Raw genomic sequence first — 18,966 nt, 5'->3', positions numbered from 1 at the left:
GTCTTGTTCTCTTCCCCACCTCCTAACCTCTGACAAACCCTCATTTTCATAGGGTAGTGGTTCTTATTCACATTGATGAGTCACACCAGTGATCTACAGGATTCCTGGGTCCTGTTCGTATGTGGAAGTGGCTTTTATGGGAATCTGTTCTGTTCTTTATTTTCAATGACTTGTTGCTTATATCTGTTTACTCCTCCAGCTGTTGTTTAACTTGGAACAAGCAGGTATTTTCCTGTCTTCTTTGGGTATCAGTATCCCAAACAAAACAATCTATTACAGGATACTGTTGCCAATGTTGTCAGTTTAACCAGCACGTCATTAGCACGTAAGAACCTGAAAGACTGTGTTGGGCAGACTACCTAGTGGCATAAACCACCTTGTCCAAGCTGAAAGTGTCAAAGCTAAATAATGAATTGTGTGGATCATGGGAAGTGCATTTTCAAGCTTTATCTGTCTAGCAGACTGATGGGGACTTTCAACCCAAGAGCATGGGTAAGCCTATGAAAGCCTGTAAAAGCACAGTGTATTTCATGTTCCTTGTCCTAAGAGTGCAGTGACAAGTTAAGGGAGGGAACTGAGACATCAGATTTTGAAAAGGAGGGGATTTGCTTTGGAAATTGTGGGAATCTGTGGAAGTGGCTAACATTGTGAAAGTCCACTTTTGATAACATCTTCAATTTTACTTTCCATAACACCTATATGATCTTGAAACACCGTAACCACTGCTGTACTCTGTTGCCTTCAACTGTCCAGCAGGGAGGAATAGCTTTCAAAAGAAAGTATTCCATTTGGAATGACTTTTAAAACAAAGCATTCCATTTGTATACCAAATGCAGATAGCTTTCTCTTTTCCTTTCTGTCTTAAATCTTCCCCAGTAAGATGGCATACATTATTGAGTTGTAACCTCATTTCTCAGGTCAAACCAACCTATAGTCAGCATGAAAATTAAAGCAGGTAGAGTGTGTGGAATAATCCTAAGGTCTATGTATAGGACAAGTATAGAAGCTATCTGTGTATCCAGTGAGCTAATAAAAATATGCCTAGTGTATAACTTTTCATTTTCTGGATCATGATGCTGATCTGAATTCAGCACAATACACAACATTTAAGGGTCATGATAACCTCACTTGACACTGCTAAGGTTGTGTTTAATGCAGCCTAGTGTAATTACTGCCTTTCTCATCTAGCTTGAGATGTAGCAGCTCGTGTAAGTGGATCAAATTTGCATCTGTCTGGTAGTGCTGTTTATGCCTCTTGGGGTGGTTCTGTGACCAGTTGGGAATGCTATTGAAAAAGCCTCATTCAAGCAGGGCATATCTGACCTTATGTTTCCTCCAGTAGAGCAAACTGATATAATCGGTACAGTTTATACTGTGTCCAAGGATTGATAAGTACTAGAGAAATCTTCTACTATGATTAAATAGTTGCCTTATTTATTAAATAAATATCCTTTTGACTTTAAACCTAGAAAAATGCAAGCTGATATGCTATATCAGCTGTACTCAATGTATATCGCTGTCATGAACCTCCCACTGTCAGTACCGATGCATACTGTACTGCTTCTGCAATACCTCAGCTACCGCCTACAATATTGCAATTATAATTAAAGTAATCCAAAACTGAGGCTCATTTTGCAAATCCTTGTCATTCAGGTTTTGTACATTCCAATTTGTATTCCAGGATTTATAGGTAATAGCGATATACAATAGCATCTACATTCACTGTTAGGATTAATAAATAATCAGTAAGAATCAGTCACCTTCAGAGTCTCTCATTCTTCACCATCACAAAATCAATAAAAAATAGGTCAAAAATGTGCTGTTCCTTTCTGCTTCATCTAATAGATGCTTGAATAGGATAATCTGTAATGAGTCAGGCTTTTCTTGTTTGTAAAACCAGAAAACATGATGCAACCCCAAAAAGCAATTTAACTCCACCCCAGTCGTGTCAGATTTACCCCTGGAAGAATCAGGGAAAATTTTCTCATGCCTCAAAATGCCTGCCTTGCAAAGCACACACTGCTTGTTTCTCATGTTTTCACAAACACCTTTCTAATTCAAGCTGTGACAATAGCGTAGTTGGCTTCAAGCTTCAATTTCAGATTTCATCTTCCCTTTGTGCCAATAGCCCCCAGCAGCAAAATAACATCTGCAGGGAGCACTGGGGCAGCTGACAGTGCTGGAACCCTTGGTTGTCAATGAGTGCTGTAACCAGGTTGAAGATTAACTGGGCCCAAAATGCAAAAAATGCAGATCTAACCATAGGAATACAGCTTGGGACCTCCTGAGTTTACAAGTTCAAACATAGGTTTTCATATCTCCAGTGAGCAGCTCAACTCTGAAACACTATGTGGGTTTATATTTTATGCAGCTTAGCTACTAAGCTGTGGCTATGTGCCAAACCAGCACTTATCCTGGTGTATCTCGGGCTTTATAAATGCAAAAAGTAGCTTTCATCAAATAGGTTCATGCAGAGTCAACTCACATCTACTGGAGGTTCTGCAGAGACACATTTTCTGTGTCGTGTTAACCAACTTAGAGCACAAAGCCAGAGACCATCCATCCCATGCGATACAAGGAGTGAAGAGACACTCTTGAAGCCTTGCTGGAGTTAGCTGAGGTCTAGCAGAACCCAAGCAGATTCTGTAGAACATCATGTCACCATTGTTCTTCACTGTCTATGTAATCAAGGTTTTTCTAGAAGCCACATTGTGCTGCTCATCTCTGTGGTTTGCAGGGAGTTACCTTCCAGCATGATATTTTTCACTTTCTTTTTCCAAAAGAATGTCATTCTTGCTTTGGATATTTAGTGAGAACAGATAATGAAAACATTACCTCACTGTAACCACCTGCACTAGTGCTATTGCTGAATCTGCACTGCTGCTGTTATTATTTGATTTTATTTTATGAGCTTTTCTCCATGACAGAGGTAAGATCATCTTCCTGACTCATCGTTCTTGTTGACACACTCTAGTCAATCTTCTGCTTTCTCCCATTCATCTGTCCTTTATCCATCACAGTGAACACAGATTTCTTGTTCTCATCGATTTTAATTCACTTTGTTTATATTTTTGTGACATCAGTTTGTGCAGCCAGGTGATGTGAGATATTTACTCTCTTAATTTTTTAATTCTGGTCTCTGCTTACAGCCTTCTTCGTAGGGAAGGTGCTCTGTCAGAATCCAAAGGCTACCCTCTTTTCTTCCCCACAGATCATCCTGTAAGAGTTCCTTCTGGTTTGGTGCCCGCAGTGCACAGCCAGGCAATCAAAGACTAGAGAGCTGGCAAGTTGAGATGATTCATTACTGTTCAAAATTATTTATTGCCTCAATCTCTTAACACCACTCTGACATTTATCGCCATCTGTATTTTGTCATCCTCTATTGTGAGCTGGGTGGAAAAGATATTGCCTTTATTGGATAGCTGGAGCGCCTTATTTGTTTGGAGACTCCAGACACTAATATTAGATAAGTAACATGCAATAAGGAAGGCTCTCTAGTATTGCCTCATTATTTACGTTTGACTGTTGAAAGGCACTGCATCAGGTTACCCAGTGGCTGTGGCTGCCTCATTCCTGGAAGTATTCAAGGCCAAGTTGCAACCTGGTCTAGTCCTGTCCATGGCAGGGGGTTTGGACCTAGATAATCTTTAATCTTTGGTCCCTTTCAACTCAAAACAGTCTGTGATTCTATGATCTTGTATATATATATCTTGGTACCCAAGAAGCAATGGAAAAATTTTGTTGTCATCAGGTTTGGATTTCACATCCAGAGAGAACTCAAGAATACCCAAGATGTTTGTCCCATGTTCCCTATAAAAAGGAAGGTATTTTTGTCCTCATTGCAAGGGTGAGAAAAAGGCAAAACATTACTCCTCAGAATAAAGGAAACTTTTTCCCAAGGTAACTGCTTTGCTACCTTCACAGCAACAGTATTTGGTAGCATTAGTTATAGCTGGTTTGCATCCTTGTTTTTTCTTGCATTATACCACGTTAACCACAAGTTACAAATGGAAAACCTTCATTGGAACTTAATGTCATATAGCTTAATGGCACATTTCAAGCTGGTTCTTTTGTATGTTTTATGTCTTTAGAATTAATAACTTTCACAGCTTAATGAGCTTTATGATTCCCTGTCCTTATTTCTGCAGGCACCCTAGACAAACATGTAGAACTAGAGAAACTTGTGGCCAAGTTCCTTGGTGTGGAAGACGCTATGGTGTTTGGGATGGGCTTCGCAACTAACTCAATGAATATTCCAGCCCTTGTTGGAAAGGTGAGTACTTCCTTAAGGAACGCATAGAACAATAGTTTATTAATTGTTGTAACAACTGTTGCAGTATTCCAGGCATGCATTAAGTGGAAATGCTTGATCGAGGAACAAAGCTTGTTATCAGGAGTGCATGAGTCATCAGGCTGATGACCTTGTGAACATAAATATGCTCCTTCATCATTTTTTTTTAGTTCTGGGTGTTCCTATCAGACATACCTAACATCTATTTAAGGATGAGTGATATGGTTGTTTATCTTCTCTTAGTGAAGTTGCTTCTCCCTAAAAAGTAAGCAAATGTTGCATCCCATGTCTCATCCCATGAAGCATTTGAGCTACTTGCAGAGATACTACACAGTTAGCTGTGGTGAAAGATGAGGATCAAGATATTCTTTACAAGACTTTCAGAAAACAGAAAGCACAGTATTTAGCATTCCTGGTGAACATGTCTCCAGCCAGCCTTGCAAAGAGAGGTGGCAGCAAATGCAAGTCTTAAGTCGAATTCTAGAACTACAGAATGGTTTGGTTTGGCTTGGAAGGGGCCTTAAAGCTCATTCACTTCCAGCCGTCTGCTATGGACAGGGACACCTCTCACTAGAGCAGGTTGCTCCAAGCCTTGTCCAACCTGGTCTTGAACACTGCCAGGGATGGGGCAGCCACAGCTTCTCTGGGCACCCTGTGCCAGCGCCTCAGCACCCTCGCAGGGAAGAATTCTTCCTAATACCTAATCTAAATTTCTCCCCTGTCAGTTGACAGCCATTCCCCCTTGTTCTGTTACTACATGTCTTTGCAAAAAGTCCCTATCCAGATTTCTTGTAGACCTCCTTAAGGTACTGGAAGACTGTTATAAGGTCTCTCCAGAGCTTTCTCCAGGCTCTCTCAGCCTGTCTTCACAGGAGAGGTGCTCTCCTATGTTGTGACTGTATGACAAAAGTTGGGTTCTTAATTGATGTTGAAGGGACTTCATCTCCAGTTTGGGGTATCTAACACCAAGGCATGAAAATCCGTTACTGTGTCAATCACAACTCCTGACTTAACAAGAAGATACACTCTGCTGTCAGCCAGGAAAGTGGATAAGCTCCTCTTCAGTTCACACAAGTGTGAAACAGTATGAAGTGTGTCATGCAAGTGAGAAACAATTTCTCTCTCTTGGTTGAGACAGAATGAACTCACTCTGTGTGCTTCAGAAGCATTGCCATAGAGGTGAAGTCACTTCTTCACTCATTATTGAAGGTGAATCCAGCTTTTGCAAGAGATTTCTAAAGTACATGTAGACAAGGGTTGAGTAGGGAGAATTGTTTCAGCTGCTCAGAACATGAATTTAGATCTGCAATGGTGCTGGAGAAGTTGTCCAGCAGTTTCAAGGGGAACAGATACAGAGAATTAATAAAGGTAAATGTATAAAACTGCAGACATACATCACAGCATAAGATACTTGTCGCTCGCTTAGCTATAAACCAATTTTGCCTCACTTAGTTGGCCTCATATTGAGACTCAGGCCTCTGTCAGAGGTGGGATACTTAGATATATCTGGCACAAATAAAGGTATGACTATATGCATTATATAGAATATAACTGTAACAATTTAGTATGTATTAATATTCTATAGTATTATGATATATTATATAATTTTTTATGTATATGTAATTGCCTGTGTTGAGGAGACTTATTCCTAATTTTTTATCTGTAATTAAGGCTTGCAGCTGCATTTTCTTGTCAAGACGTGTGTACTCTTAGTGATAGTCCTGAATACCAGTCTTTAAGTAGATTTGTGTATCTCTCAACCTAGGAATAATCTGTGTTTCCAACACAAGTATTTACTTAATGTTGTATTGACCTTTGAGTAATGAAACCACACCACAAGATGTGCAATAGAAAGCTGAGCTAAATTAGGGTTCCATCTTGAATTTCAACTGTGAATCCCGTCTCCTATTAACATAATATACAAATCTATTTATTCTGCATTCCTATTTTAGTGTCTAAAAACAAAATGAGTTTTCAAGTGGGTTAATTAATGAAAAATATGCTACAGGTGAACTGTATATGCATTTAACAGAGGAAGACTGCCTGGTGCCTAGGCTCCACTCACGTCTTAATGGAGGTGGGATTTATGAGGCATCTGTCTGTCCTGATCTCATCCCTGCAGCCCAAAGTGCTGATGTCAGTTCAACCTCAGTATTACTCCTCCTTCAAGTACTGTCACGCAGTCTTTATATATGGGGTGGTGACTGCGTTTTCCTTGCAACACAAAAAAGACTGTAGATAGGTGGTGGAGGAAGCAACATCTCTTGGTTTTATTATAAACCAGTCAAACTCTGCTAGGGTTATTCACTACTTTCCAGTTGCAGGGAATATTTGTCCCCTCTGCACCACGTGAGAATCTGATCCTACGTTTTCTGCCTGCCTTTACAATGCATCCTGGCAACTTCAGAAAAGTGTCAGAAAATCTTGTTAATGTTTTATACTTACAATTTAATTGGTGCAATGCTATATTGCAGACATGGGTGCATGCTGTGCACGCCTGTCAACAGCCTCCTAGTTCATGCAGATGCTTATTGTACTCCTTCTCCACAGGGCTGCCTCATTTTAAGTGATGAGTTGAACCACACTTCTCTCGTTCTTGGTGCGAGGCTTTCAGGTGCTACTATTAGAATCTTCAAGCATAATAGTGAGTATTGAAGTTGGGAATATTTAGAGGCAGAGCTGTTCACACCTCAGAGTCAGAATGCTTCCTTTGAATGCTTGCTTTGCTGTCAGTTCCCAGATAATACTTCTGTCCAGGCAGAAGGATTAACTGTTCAATACTATGAGTGATTTCTAATGGGAAAAAAATAATAGCATAATACTATAATTGTTATTGTGCATGATTTAGGTCATCAGGTTGGACCTGAATTTCAAAATCCAGTCTTACTCTCATTGCTGTCTTTTTGACGTGCTGAATGTCAGTGTGCTGTCATAAAGGCTTTACTGTTATTGTTGCTATAGCCAAAATAGTATAAACATACTTACAAAACGATAGTCCATATTTCCTGACTCTACCAGGTTCAGTGCAACCATACATTAATTACATTATTGCTTTAATATGGCCATACATTAATGTGGAATTATGTTAATGTGGCATTACTTTGAAATGGGTACCCCGTTACCAGGGGGCTATTCCAAAGGTGCAGATATCAAGAGCATCATCCCAAATATTCTTTTGAGTACAGTTTTGGTATAGAAATCACACAGTAACTTTGCAATCATGTAATTACCTTCTAAAATACTCATGCTTTTCAACTTTTATTTAGTAAATGCTGTAAATTACTGTCAGAGACATTGTGATGGGCTTTGATGACAAGAGCTCGTTCATTTCCCTTATTCCCCCATTGCAATTCCCCTTTCCATCTGCACTGTGCCACCAGGCAGTCATTGCAACAGAGGTTAAGAAGCTAGAGAAGTGGTAAGGAATGAGAAAAGAGGTCTGATCACCTTTGTTAATAGCTAATACACTACCTTCTCTTTATTAAGTGTTGTGTTCAGCCCAGAGGTGAGGAAAAATGAATTATGCATATGCTATAAAAGGCCTAAGGATCTGTTGGAACGAAAAGCACATTATAATTATAAGGTGTTATAATTAATATCTATTCATAATTTGGGCAAGAAGCAATTTCTGAAGATCATTCCAGAATTAAAGATCATCTGAACCTGAGTGTTTTTACAGAAGTAATTATTTATAGATTAGCCTGTAGCATACCCCAACACATTGTACTTCTACAAATCTGAATATGCTAGGCCACATTGTTATACCAGTCTTTTCTCAACAATCCCTTAGTTCGTTCAGTGCCCTATCCCATGCAAACTCAGGTTTGCACCACATCTTGCAGGATGACCTACCTCTACCCAAATCCAAATACTCTCACAGCCTCTCCACCCATATGCGTGCAGCCCTACTGGCTTGTGTCACTTCCCACAGCGTTTCAGAGGACATTCCAGTTTGAGGAGTGTACTGCTTTCAGCTCCTAGGGAAGCAGTGAAGACATCACTTGGAGCTGTCATTCTTGCTTTAAGGAATTTGGTCTCTAACCATCTCCAATATTTCATTCTGCTGCTAAGAACCTGATCCCTAACCAGCCTCTGCATGCGCTTATGAGAAATTAAAGCTGATATTCTTTAGAATAATGTGTGAACCTAATAATATAGTGATCTGTCCAAAAAGCATTATTCCACCACTGGAAAATATAGACAGCCTTTTTTAAGGTCTCAGCAAACATCAGTGGAAGCCCATCCAAGTTGCTTTGGAAAAACTCCTTTCTTTCTAGATTAAAGATCTGTTTTGTCAAAGTGCATCTTGTATGCCATTTCTAAGACATCATTTTAACTTCTTTTCAAATGAAACCTTGGAAATTTGTGCAAATACTGTTTGGAATTTGAGTATCACCTTTTGTCATCGCAATTTTGTAGGCCCTAAGTCTTAACCTATGTTGCGTTTAGAGAGCACTTCACGAGAAGAAGCTTCACACACTCGTGCTTTCTCAGCCAACTGTGAGCCTCTCAGTATGTTAGTTCCATGATTAGAAAGTTCTTTCTAGTATTTCATTAATCATACCTATAAGTTCCACATCACCAACAGCTTTTAAAATCATATGTACAGTAATATATGTATGTGCCTTTGCTTTGGAGAAAATAGGATGTGTACTGTGGTAGGATAACAATCGAAAGTATAATCCAGCAGGACTGCCTTTGTAGGGTGCCAGTCAGTACAGCAGATTAATGGACACACATAACCAAAACTCCCAGCTTGTGTTGGGAGGGTTCTTTTCAGTTAGGCAGGTGCTTGTTTGTTTTGTTAGATCAGAGCTGTGTTGCTTTTGATCCCAGATTATTTTTCTTGCTAATGTGTGGATTTATAGCATATATACAGGCATGCACATGCATGCCCAAATTGTCAGAGTATGTTAGTGTTGACATTGTCATGCTTACAAACAGGGGAATTAAGCCATTATCCATGTCGTACTGCTTGATGCAAAAGAAAGGTTCCTAATGCTGCGTTGGCCCTGCGGATGAATAGAAAACTTTGCACCTGGAGTTACCACTTGAAGAGCTTTAATAGGTATTAATTTCAGCATCAGGTAGCAATATCTTACTTTTTAATATCCTCCCCTGTATTCTAGTAAAACAAAGCAATATCCTCCACCTCTTCTTTCCAAGGAAGGGGGATTGATATTATGTCATTTCACATAAGGAAATCAATGACCTTTTAAAGGGCTTGGCCCTGGGCATAGACTGGAGGATGTTACTGTTGTCAAAGGCTTGGCTATGGCGCTTTGATGAGCAGCTGGAACAATTCTCCAACAAGGTGCAGAAACAAAGAATGAATCTGAGTCCTATCCCAAAGAGGATTAGGGCTTACTGTGCATTTCATTCTTACTTGCATGTACAGAGCCAAATTGTGTGCTGACATGCGTTGGCTCATCTCCTTTGGAGCTGTGCCAGGTTATACACACATACTGTTTGACTCAGTATTGCCCTACGCTAAAGAGAATAGAAGAGATGCTGGGTGGTACCACTACTAGTGCCTGAGACACGTTTTCTGTGCAGCAGAATTGAAATAAATTCAAATCAGGCAGCAGATTTTGAAGTTATCTTTCAGCTTTTCAAGTTATCTTTCAGGTTTTTGTCTATGCTACTTGTTGCTTACATCAGGCTCTTTTGAAATGCTGTGTAATACCCCTGGTAAAACTGCTTAGAACATATTTACTTTGGCTGCAATTTCTTTGGTTGCGCCATGTTAGAAGAGCTGCTGGGAGAAGGGTGAGGTGTGAACATTTAGAATAGAATCATAAAATCATAGAATAGTTAGGGTTGGAAAGGACCTTAAGATCATCCAGTTCCTACCTCCCTGCCATGCGCAGGGACACCTCACACTAAACCATCTCACCCAAGGCCTCATCCAACCTGGTCTTGAACACTGCCAGGGATGGAGCATTCACAACTTCCCTGGGCAACCCATTCCAGTGCCTCACCACCCTAACAGGGAAGAATTTCCTCCTTATATCCAATCTAAACTTCCCCTGTTTAAGTTTGAACCCATCACCCCTTGTCCTATCACTACAGTCCCTAATGAATTGTCCCTCCCCAGCATCCCTATAGGCCCCCTTCAGATACTGGAAGGCTGCTATGAGGTCTCCATGCAGCCTTCTCTTCTCCAGGCTGAACAGCCCCAACTTTCTCAGCCTGTCTTCATAAGGAGGTGCTCCAGTCCCCTGATCATCCTCGTGGCCCTCCTCTGGACTTGTTCCAACAGTTCCATGTCCTTTTTATGTTGAGGACACCAGAACTGCACACAATACTCCAGGTGAGGTCTCAGGAGAGCAGAGTAGAGGGGCAGGATCACCTCCTTCGACCTGCTGGTCACGCTCCTTTTGATGCAGCCCAGGATACGGTTGCTTTCTGGGCTGCAAGGGCACACTGAAGCCCGCTCATGTTCATTTTCTCATCAACCAACACCCCCAAGTCCTTCTCCGCAGGGCTGCTCTGAATCTCTTCTCTGCCCAACCTGTAGCTGTGCAGTTATAAATGGTTATTTGTTATTTGCGGTTATTTGTTATTTGCAGTTATTTGTTGCAGTTATAAATTGTTATCAAAATGAGGAGGATTAATGATATAACGATTTAGTGAAGCAATGATACATTGTTTGATTCAGCTACTTCCTGAATGTTATAGATAAGACATGCACACATGTGTGCTAGTAACCTCCCTTTCTAACAAACTTGGCATTGTAAGTCTCTCTCCCATCCCTTTTTTTCCTGTGTTATGGAAAAAATATTTTTAACAGAAAAATTACAGCAAACTTCATTCTATGATAAAAATATTTCATAGAAAAGAGAGTAAACCCTCCTATTTCCAACTTGCTACTGAAGCACATCCATTTTTCAAGGGCTATGTTGCAAAGTCTTAGCTTGTTTTGTAAAACTGTCTTATCTCCAAGCATACAGTCTGTAATACTGGTTCTATTTGTCATTAGTCAGAAGTAAATAAGTATGCTTTTATTAATAATAAATACTTCATTAGTAAACCAAGAGGTAATCTCTACCTGTTACCTTAATTGGGGGTAATGTAATTCTTATTCTTACAAAAGTTAATGAAGTTCTATTTCAGTATGTTGGTAGCTGTCCTGGGCACTGCACTTTCCACAATATATCTGAATAGTTTTGCCAGAACAGACAGAATTGCTATATCTCTGTGCTTCTCCCATGTAAAGTAAAAGGCATCTGGATGTTTCTTCTGTTCGACAAAAACATTGCCCAGGTGTATGGGAAGGTTATCAAGCCTTAAGGTTAAGAATAGAACAAAAATGTATTGTGGACCTATAAGTTCATTTTTATTTGGTCGTAGGAATGTGCCCTGCATCTTGCCTGCCAGTGAACAATCCCTTACTTGTAAACAGACAGGAATTTACAGTCTTGGGCTGAGAGAAATGCACAGGCACACACCTATAGATGAGAGAAATTAAGAAGATGAAATTAGAGATGAAATTAGATGAAACTAGAGAAATTAGATGAGAGAAACCTACCTATGTGAGAGAAATTACAAATACTCCATTTCTGCCCTTCCTGTGTGCTTTCATTAGCACTGTTTCTACTCTTCGCCCTGCACTGGTCACACCAGTATGCCACAGGATATTTGGTCTTTAAGGGACTTTTTCTGTTTCAGGGACTTTTGTGGATGCTAGCAGCAAAGCTCTGATCCCTGGAGACTCTGCTCTGAGGAATGGATGTAGAGCCATCCAAAATTAGGTAGTAGTGGTTTTAGTGGGCTAAAATCATTCTGACATGCCCAAAAAGCATTTGCCTCTTGTCTCCCCTGCTGTGGTGTGGGTGCCATTCAAGTTACGATTTCCCAAGCAGCGATTTGTTGGGGAAGCTAGAAAAGAGATGCATTTCAAGTGTAGAAATGCAGCCAGCAGCATGGTCCAAAATCTACTATGCTGTGGGAGGAAGGTTGGAGGCTGCAACATCTCCCTGTCTTTGTGGCCTTGGTTAATGTTGTTCTTCAAGGTTTCTAATGTTATCCTTACCAGTTCTGGGCTCCCCATGTAACCAGTTTGGGGGTCCTTTGGCTATATGAGGGCTACACTTTTGGATGTTTTCATTTCCTGGCAGAGGAAGAGACTGATTTACCATGTTTTTTATTTCTAAGACAATCTTTTATTAATAGCCTATATTTTAAAGCACTTTTTTTCAGAACCTCTGGCCTTTATCTTGGTTAAATATTAGCCAAAATCCCTTGACCCTTCCAATAAAACTTGAAAAGCAAAGCTAAACAGCTAACCATTAATCAGCTTGTGATTTTATCAAGGCTTTTCTGACATAGCAGCTCTGGGTCTTATACTGGTATCAGAGGAAAGAGTGTCTTTGTTCATACAGTGGGAAGTTAAGTGTGTTACTAGCTACATCCAAGTGAATTCTATTCATTTAAGTCTATATGAGAAGGTGCTGTGTAAGATTTAGGATTTGTTTATTCTTTCTAATTCTACTACATTTTCCCCGTAGAGCATCAAGCAACTCAATGGCAGTCACATTTTCAGGTTTAGATTCGCAATTGCACAAGCAGAATGTGGGAATGTCATGACTACACACTGATATCACGACACGTGGAAAAAAATACCCAGTTCTCATCGTTGGAAAGGCATTTTAACCTGCAATCAGAACAAGTGATCATATGGGGAGGGTAGGCAATTGCAAGGCACAACCTTGGGTAGATGAAAATCTGGCCTCTAATCTGGTGCTTGAATCCACATCTGAAATGGGAATCACAGTAGCGCATTCCCAGCTCCTCCTTATGCACCTTTTCAGGGTGTTGTGAAAGTAGTAAGGGGGGGTTTGAGGTTCTCACAAATCTGATGGTTGATGACAGAAGTGCGTCACTCAGCTGTGAGCTGTTCAGGTTTCCATACAAAACATAGTTTCCTGCTCGAGCAAGAGTTGTGAATTTATGTTAATCCAAATCTGGCATTTCTCAGGCTATTCAGTCAAATTAATGCCTTGGAGCTCAGATGTGTGTGCCATGAGGACACCTTAAAGAGAAAACACAGCTACCTGGAGGAGTTGTAGTTAGAGCTGAAAGAGCTTTAGGGCAGAAGGTCCTCACCTTTCCATGCAAATATGTTCTCTAGCACAAAAAAAAACTAATGAAGAGAAAAAAAAAGAAGTGGAAAGCTCTAAGTGCATGCTTTTAACAAGAAAGCAAATACAATAGGGAGGGAACAAAAGAGATAAAAGAACAGGTTAAACTCAGCAAAAAACCTCTTTGGTTACAGAAAACAGGGTTTGCAGGGGCTTAGTACAGATGATTCCTTAATTTTTTTACTTTTCCTTTTGAAAGATGTAAGTGCCCCTGGAATTTAAGAAGGGAGGGCAGCTTTATGGCTATTACAGAGCAGGATGAAAGGCACATTACCCACTAAGGTTTTGTCCTCCTTGAAGCCTCTGGCCACTATCAGAGACAAGATTATTGCACCAGATAGGTGGACCGCAGCCTAATCCAGTTTGGCGTGTATTTCCCTGTGACACATGCAGACGCTGCCACAGAGAGGAGACTGGTATATCCTGCTCTGAGCATGCTGTGTCTGCATTTGCCCTCTCTGATTTGAGAAAGCCATGTGTCTGACTTGCCAAGTGTGAACAGGAAGCTTTCTTGGGTGAGTGCCCTTTGCTTCTACAGAGATACGTATTTACTGAGGGGCAGGGAGGGGAGTCTCAGACTGTTAGTGTGGCTGCAGTAATCGCCACTCCCACCACCCCATTCCAAACAAAGATATCCAAAGATGGGATTTCAGGGAAATGACTCTAAAGAAGATTTTGCTGCTCAGAGCTGTGCCAGCAGTCAGGGACTTTTCAAAGACTAGTTTGCGCTAGAATGAAAACCACCTTCCACAGTCCTACAGCTACTGATGCAGTTGCTTTAAGGATCTGCAAGGAGGGACAGCATTGGAGCTAGCCTCATGAGGCATCATGGAAGGACAGTGACCAGGAAAGGTACCAAAAGGGGGACAGGAAGAGAGGAGGAGGCGGCAGATGCTGTAGAAGATGCACTGCAGCAGGGAATAGGTGGTGGCAAGGGAGGCTGAGAAGGGACAGGGAGCCACAGAGTCTGCCTGAACGTGCATGAAAGTGCAAAATGTGAGAAATTAAAGATGAGAGTGGCAAGCAGAAGGCGAAGGAAACAGGAATGTGATAAGGGCAGTAGGGGCCTGTTTAATTAAAAAGGATTCAGCTGACATCATGCAGGAGATTTCCATCCCACGCAGAGGAATGGTGATGACATCCCCAGCATTGCAATGTACGGATGAGGGGTGGAGACGCCGTGTCTCCCTGTCAGGAGGCACTGAGTGTGCCTGGGAGAGGGCAGGGGCCTCTCCAGGAGCCTGAAGTCCCACCTGCACTGGAGGCAGCATGACACACGGCTGCCTGCCCAGGTCCAGGTTCATTCTACCCACTGGCATTTTGAGTCGTTGGCATTTGTGTTGAAGTAACTCTGAAGGATCCCAACGAAGGATTATGCAAGTCTATTCAATTCTGGAAGACATGAGAGACCCACTGTCCCCACCCAGCGAACTTTATCCTCCATGTCTATACAATATGCCGTAGGGAGAAGGCAGAAAGTAAGGCAAGGAGAGAGTTGGTTGTGCTTTGACTAGTTAATCAAGTGAAATTCTTAACACCACCTTCCGGACTGGTGAACGGTTATTAGCCAGTACCGCTGAAAAGCCTAGGCTCTGATGGTCAAACAAGGAAGGACAGTTATTATGCCCATAACTGGTTATGCAAGATGGACTTGTGCAATTCATCATCTCAATGTCCCAGTGTTTCACTATGTTTCATGTGCAAATAATTTGATAAAAGTCACCTGGGGTTGCACTGTTTTTCCTGGCATTCAGTATATCCTACTTTCTGGAAAGTCTAAGCACAAGCACATAGAGAGCACTGCATCTTCACTTTGAATAACAGAAGCAGCCTTTTGGGGGAAAGATTAAAGGTAACAGATTTTCTCTTCATCCAAATTTCCCCTTTCCAAATGAGGGATTACAAACACAAAGGTCAGTAAAATTCGTTTGCACCGAAACAAGTTATGTGTTGACTGTTACAGGCTGAGAAAGGGTCACACATACATGCTCTTCAGAATAAGACATCAAAATCAAAGTGGGACAGCCCCGTTCCTGCAAACAGACATGTCCTTAGCCTGTACTCCAGCAGCATTATGTCGTGTATAAGGTCAGGCAAGCACATTCCTTGGGGAGGTTCTTCCCTATCAGTGATCTCACGTTCCACACTAGTTTGTACAGAGGAGCTATTCACATCCATGCATTTTTTAAACAGCTTTATTAAACAGCTTATATGCATTTCACTTCTGCCTACCCTCTTCTCTTTCCTCCTGTTTTTTGCATGTGGACACCCATGCAATCTTGAAGCTCTGCTTTTAGCTGAAGTCTAGAACCAGTCTGGACTGACATGTAGGCAGAATACTGAATCTAAAGACCCTGCGTGATTCAGAGGAGGGTTCCAAAGGTTCCAAAACAATTTGGGTGGCAATGATTTCGGTAGAGAAACAATTCAGTGGAGAAAAAGGGTGCCCAATGAGTTACTGAGTGAGCTTTCTGTCATCCTGAGGAATCCTTTAATGCTTAAAGCTCAGAAGGATTTATGAGTATTATCTACTCAAAACAAAAGAGAAGGTGAGCAGCTCTCTTCCATGAAACATGCACATGCTGCAAATGCTCAGCTGGTTTATAAATGCCTCTTTTAAAGTACCAAGGAACTTTTATTTCCTTGGTTGCCATCTAGTGGAAACTCTGCTGTCTGCATTGCATTACACATAATAATAGCATTTCCATCTCGGAGCCCATTGAGCTGTGTAGATGATGGCACCATTGAAAAGAGGGTCAACTTACCAAGCATGTTTTGTGCTTTCTAAATTAAAGCAAGGTCTTGCTAGGTCAAGAGATTACACAGTAAACAGCAGAACAGGACACTTATTTCTCTTCACTGACCACTGTATGGTACTAGCAAGAGGTGAGGTATCAGGATAGAAGGGCTCAGGTCATAGATTATTCATGATGCGCAGTTACTGCGCAAATGGCCTGGTGCCAGCTAGGTGGAAACCACATTATAGGTCAATATTAATATATCTCAGGTGTATTTTCTTCACTTGGGACAACTGTATTTAACAGTTCAATGTTGTACTGTTTGAGATTATAATAACTGTGTTGTGTTGCTGAAACAATGGGGTTATATATGGAAAAAAATGCTATTGATTTTCTCAACCCAAAACTTGAGTTACCTGTGCCATTGCTGGGGGTATCATGAGTCTCTGTAAGATGTTCTTTGAAAACATGGTGAAATGACAATTCCAATTCCTGAAAAGTACCAGACTAATTCATTTTGGAGAGTGTTCATTCATGTGGAGACACCAGGGAGCTGGCTAGATTCCTGTGATGTTTTTTCTTGCATCTTCCATTCTTCATTTGCTTTCCTTGAGGAATTTTATTAGATTACACGCACACAGTCCTTGAGAAAGCAGCTAAGTTTCCAGCATTGCTCCATGCTTCCTTATATTGAAGTCCTGCCAGAGCCAAGCATTTTGGCACCAAATTAGTGTACCCACACCATGTGCTTGTATCTACTTGTCTCTCCCTTTCTCATCAGCAATAATTCACTCAATTTCCTTCCTGAGAAGGACAAGATTTCTCTTGCTGCCATCCTGATGTGCTTCACGTAGCGTGATTCAAACCTTGCTGAAGCAATGCATGTTATTCAGGGGAGCCAGTGGTGATGTTGGAAAGCAGACAAAAACTCACTATTTGGAAGCCTTGAGACATTATGAGCATCAGCAGCCCATACAGACAACTGCTGGCAATTAGCCTCAGTACTGAAGAAAAATGGTTCCCTTTTGCCTTTAAGTAAAAATGTATGCCAAGAATTTCTAGAAGTTTCCCAGATAAGCTGCATAACTGAAAGCTTTTTGTAACTGTCCTTGTCACTAAATTGCTGTCAGGGAAATCACATCAATTGTTAGATCTTGCCTATTAATAAAGGAAGCTTATCTTTGGGACACGTTTTTTTAATGTCATCTTTTTCTGCATAGGAAAACAATCGTGCTGAGGAGAAAAGCAAAAGTTGTGTCAAAAAAGCTTTGTTAATGTTTTTCCTTCCTCCTTTTTCTTCTTATGAAATAAAGATATGCAGAGCCTTGAGAAGCTGCTGAGGGATGCAATAATATATGGGCAGCCTCGAAGCCACCGAGCATGGAGAAAAATTATCATCCTCGTGGAAGGCATTTACAGGTATGTTTGTGCTTTAGAAACGTGAGTACTTGTTATCATTTCTGATGACAGAATGATGTATTGAGTGAAGTGGGCACTGACTTTGAGAGAAATCTTAATGACAGTGGACGTTAAAACAACATTCTGTGATCTTATAAATATGTTGATTTCCATTACATCAGTCTGAGCCCTGGATCCTGCAGCTCCAGATAGATCCTGTGTATCGTTCTGAATGATGATTTAGCAAATCACCATGGAGTGGGAGATCCACTCCAGCTGGTGTATGTTGTCACAGCTGTGATAAAATCCATGGAGCTGCAGTAGGTGAGGAGTTTTGTTGAGTAAGCTGGGTTTTCTAGAGTTGATTGTTGTGCACAGGCAGATCAAAAGACAGCTACTCTGAATTAATTAAATTCTGCATGCCCAGTTCTTACCCAGCTTTTGGAATCTAAAAACTCAAGCTGAACATAGGCCAAGTGATATCAGCACCTTTCTAGTAATTAGTGTTGGCTCTAATGGACTTGCTGTCTAACAGGAAAAACAATTAAAAGATTGGCTTTCAAGGAATTATCTAGCCCCAGTCCCTGGAGGAATTTGAATGAGAGAAGTGCCTTTGATAACCCATCAGATAATATAATCATCAATAATACCACGTAATTATAGAGCATCCCAAGTCAGATAGCTCCGGTTAACTAGTGTGGTGCATCTTACACCCAATCAGAATGACAAACCATCACTAGAGTTGGGCAGCAAAGCAGAGGCACCAGCCAGTCTCACCATCCTGGGATTCAACCTGGCAGTCACTCAAGGCAGGCTGCTGGAGAGGCAGCCATGGGGCTGACGGATGGCACAGAGCAGGAACCTCTGGTGGACAAGGAGCTGGAATGGGAAGAGATAGAGATCATGAAGAGGAGGGAAGGGCTGAAGAAGCAGGGATCTGGACAGTGAGAGCGTCTGCAGAGATCTAGGCAAGGATACTGTGGCAATGGCAAGAGGTGGGGAGTAGGAGAAGGATGGTTTGGGGAGTAGTGACATCTGCACCACAGAAAAGGGAACCAGAACGATTCATTCACAGGATGTGACATGGTTATGAAAGCAGTATTAAACTTTATATGTAGGGATCATGTCGAGTGTTGCTGATACACAGCTGGTCTCGGATGGGCAGTGGTTTATGTCATTTTATTGAGACATTCTGGCACAGTTGAGCTGATTAGCTTTTTTTCATAAGGAATCCTACTACAATCTCTTGTCATCACAACTTCATAGATCTCAGTGCTTTCTTTTCACTTTAACATTTTCCATCTGTAAAGAGAGCAAATCAGTCCTTATCTAAACACCTGTCACTCAGATCTGAAACAGGTCAGCAGCACATCAGCTGATCCAAAGCAGGCTGAAC

The 18,966-nt window shown here is 41.2% G+C and overlaps 1 protein-coding gene across 2 annotated transcripts in view; it reads left to right on the top strand.

Moving 5' to 3' along the window:
* Positions 1-18,966, top strand: part of SPTLC3 (serine palmitoyltransferase long chain base subunit 3) — a 93,662-nt gene that overhangs the window by 48,669 nt on the left and 26,027 nt on the right. For both annotated transcript variants that reach the window (XM_057423314.1, XM_057423315.1), the window contains exons 6-8: positions 4,149-4,273; positions 6,842-6,935; positions 17,486-17,591. In XM_057423314.1, coding sequence (XP_057279297.1) covers positions 4,149-4,273; positions 6,842-6,935; positions 17,486-17,591 — 325 coding nt within the window. The remainder of the gene's footprint in view (positions 1-4,148; positions 4,274-6,841; positions 6,936-17,485; positions 17,592-18,966) is intronic.

The sequence above is a fragment of the Pezoporus wallicus genome, unplaced genomic scaffold, assembly GCF_028554395.1.
Source record: "Pezoporus wallicus isolate ANWC-B61680 ecotype Strahan unplaced genomic scaffold, APGP_CSIRO_Pwel_v1 contig_4191, whole genome shotgun sequence".
Classification (NCBI taxonomy): Eukaryota; Metazoa; Chordata; class Aves; order Psittaciformes; family Psittacidae; genus Pezoporus; species Pezoporus wallicus.
This window is presented reverse-complemented; position numbering and strand designations above follow the sequence as displayed.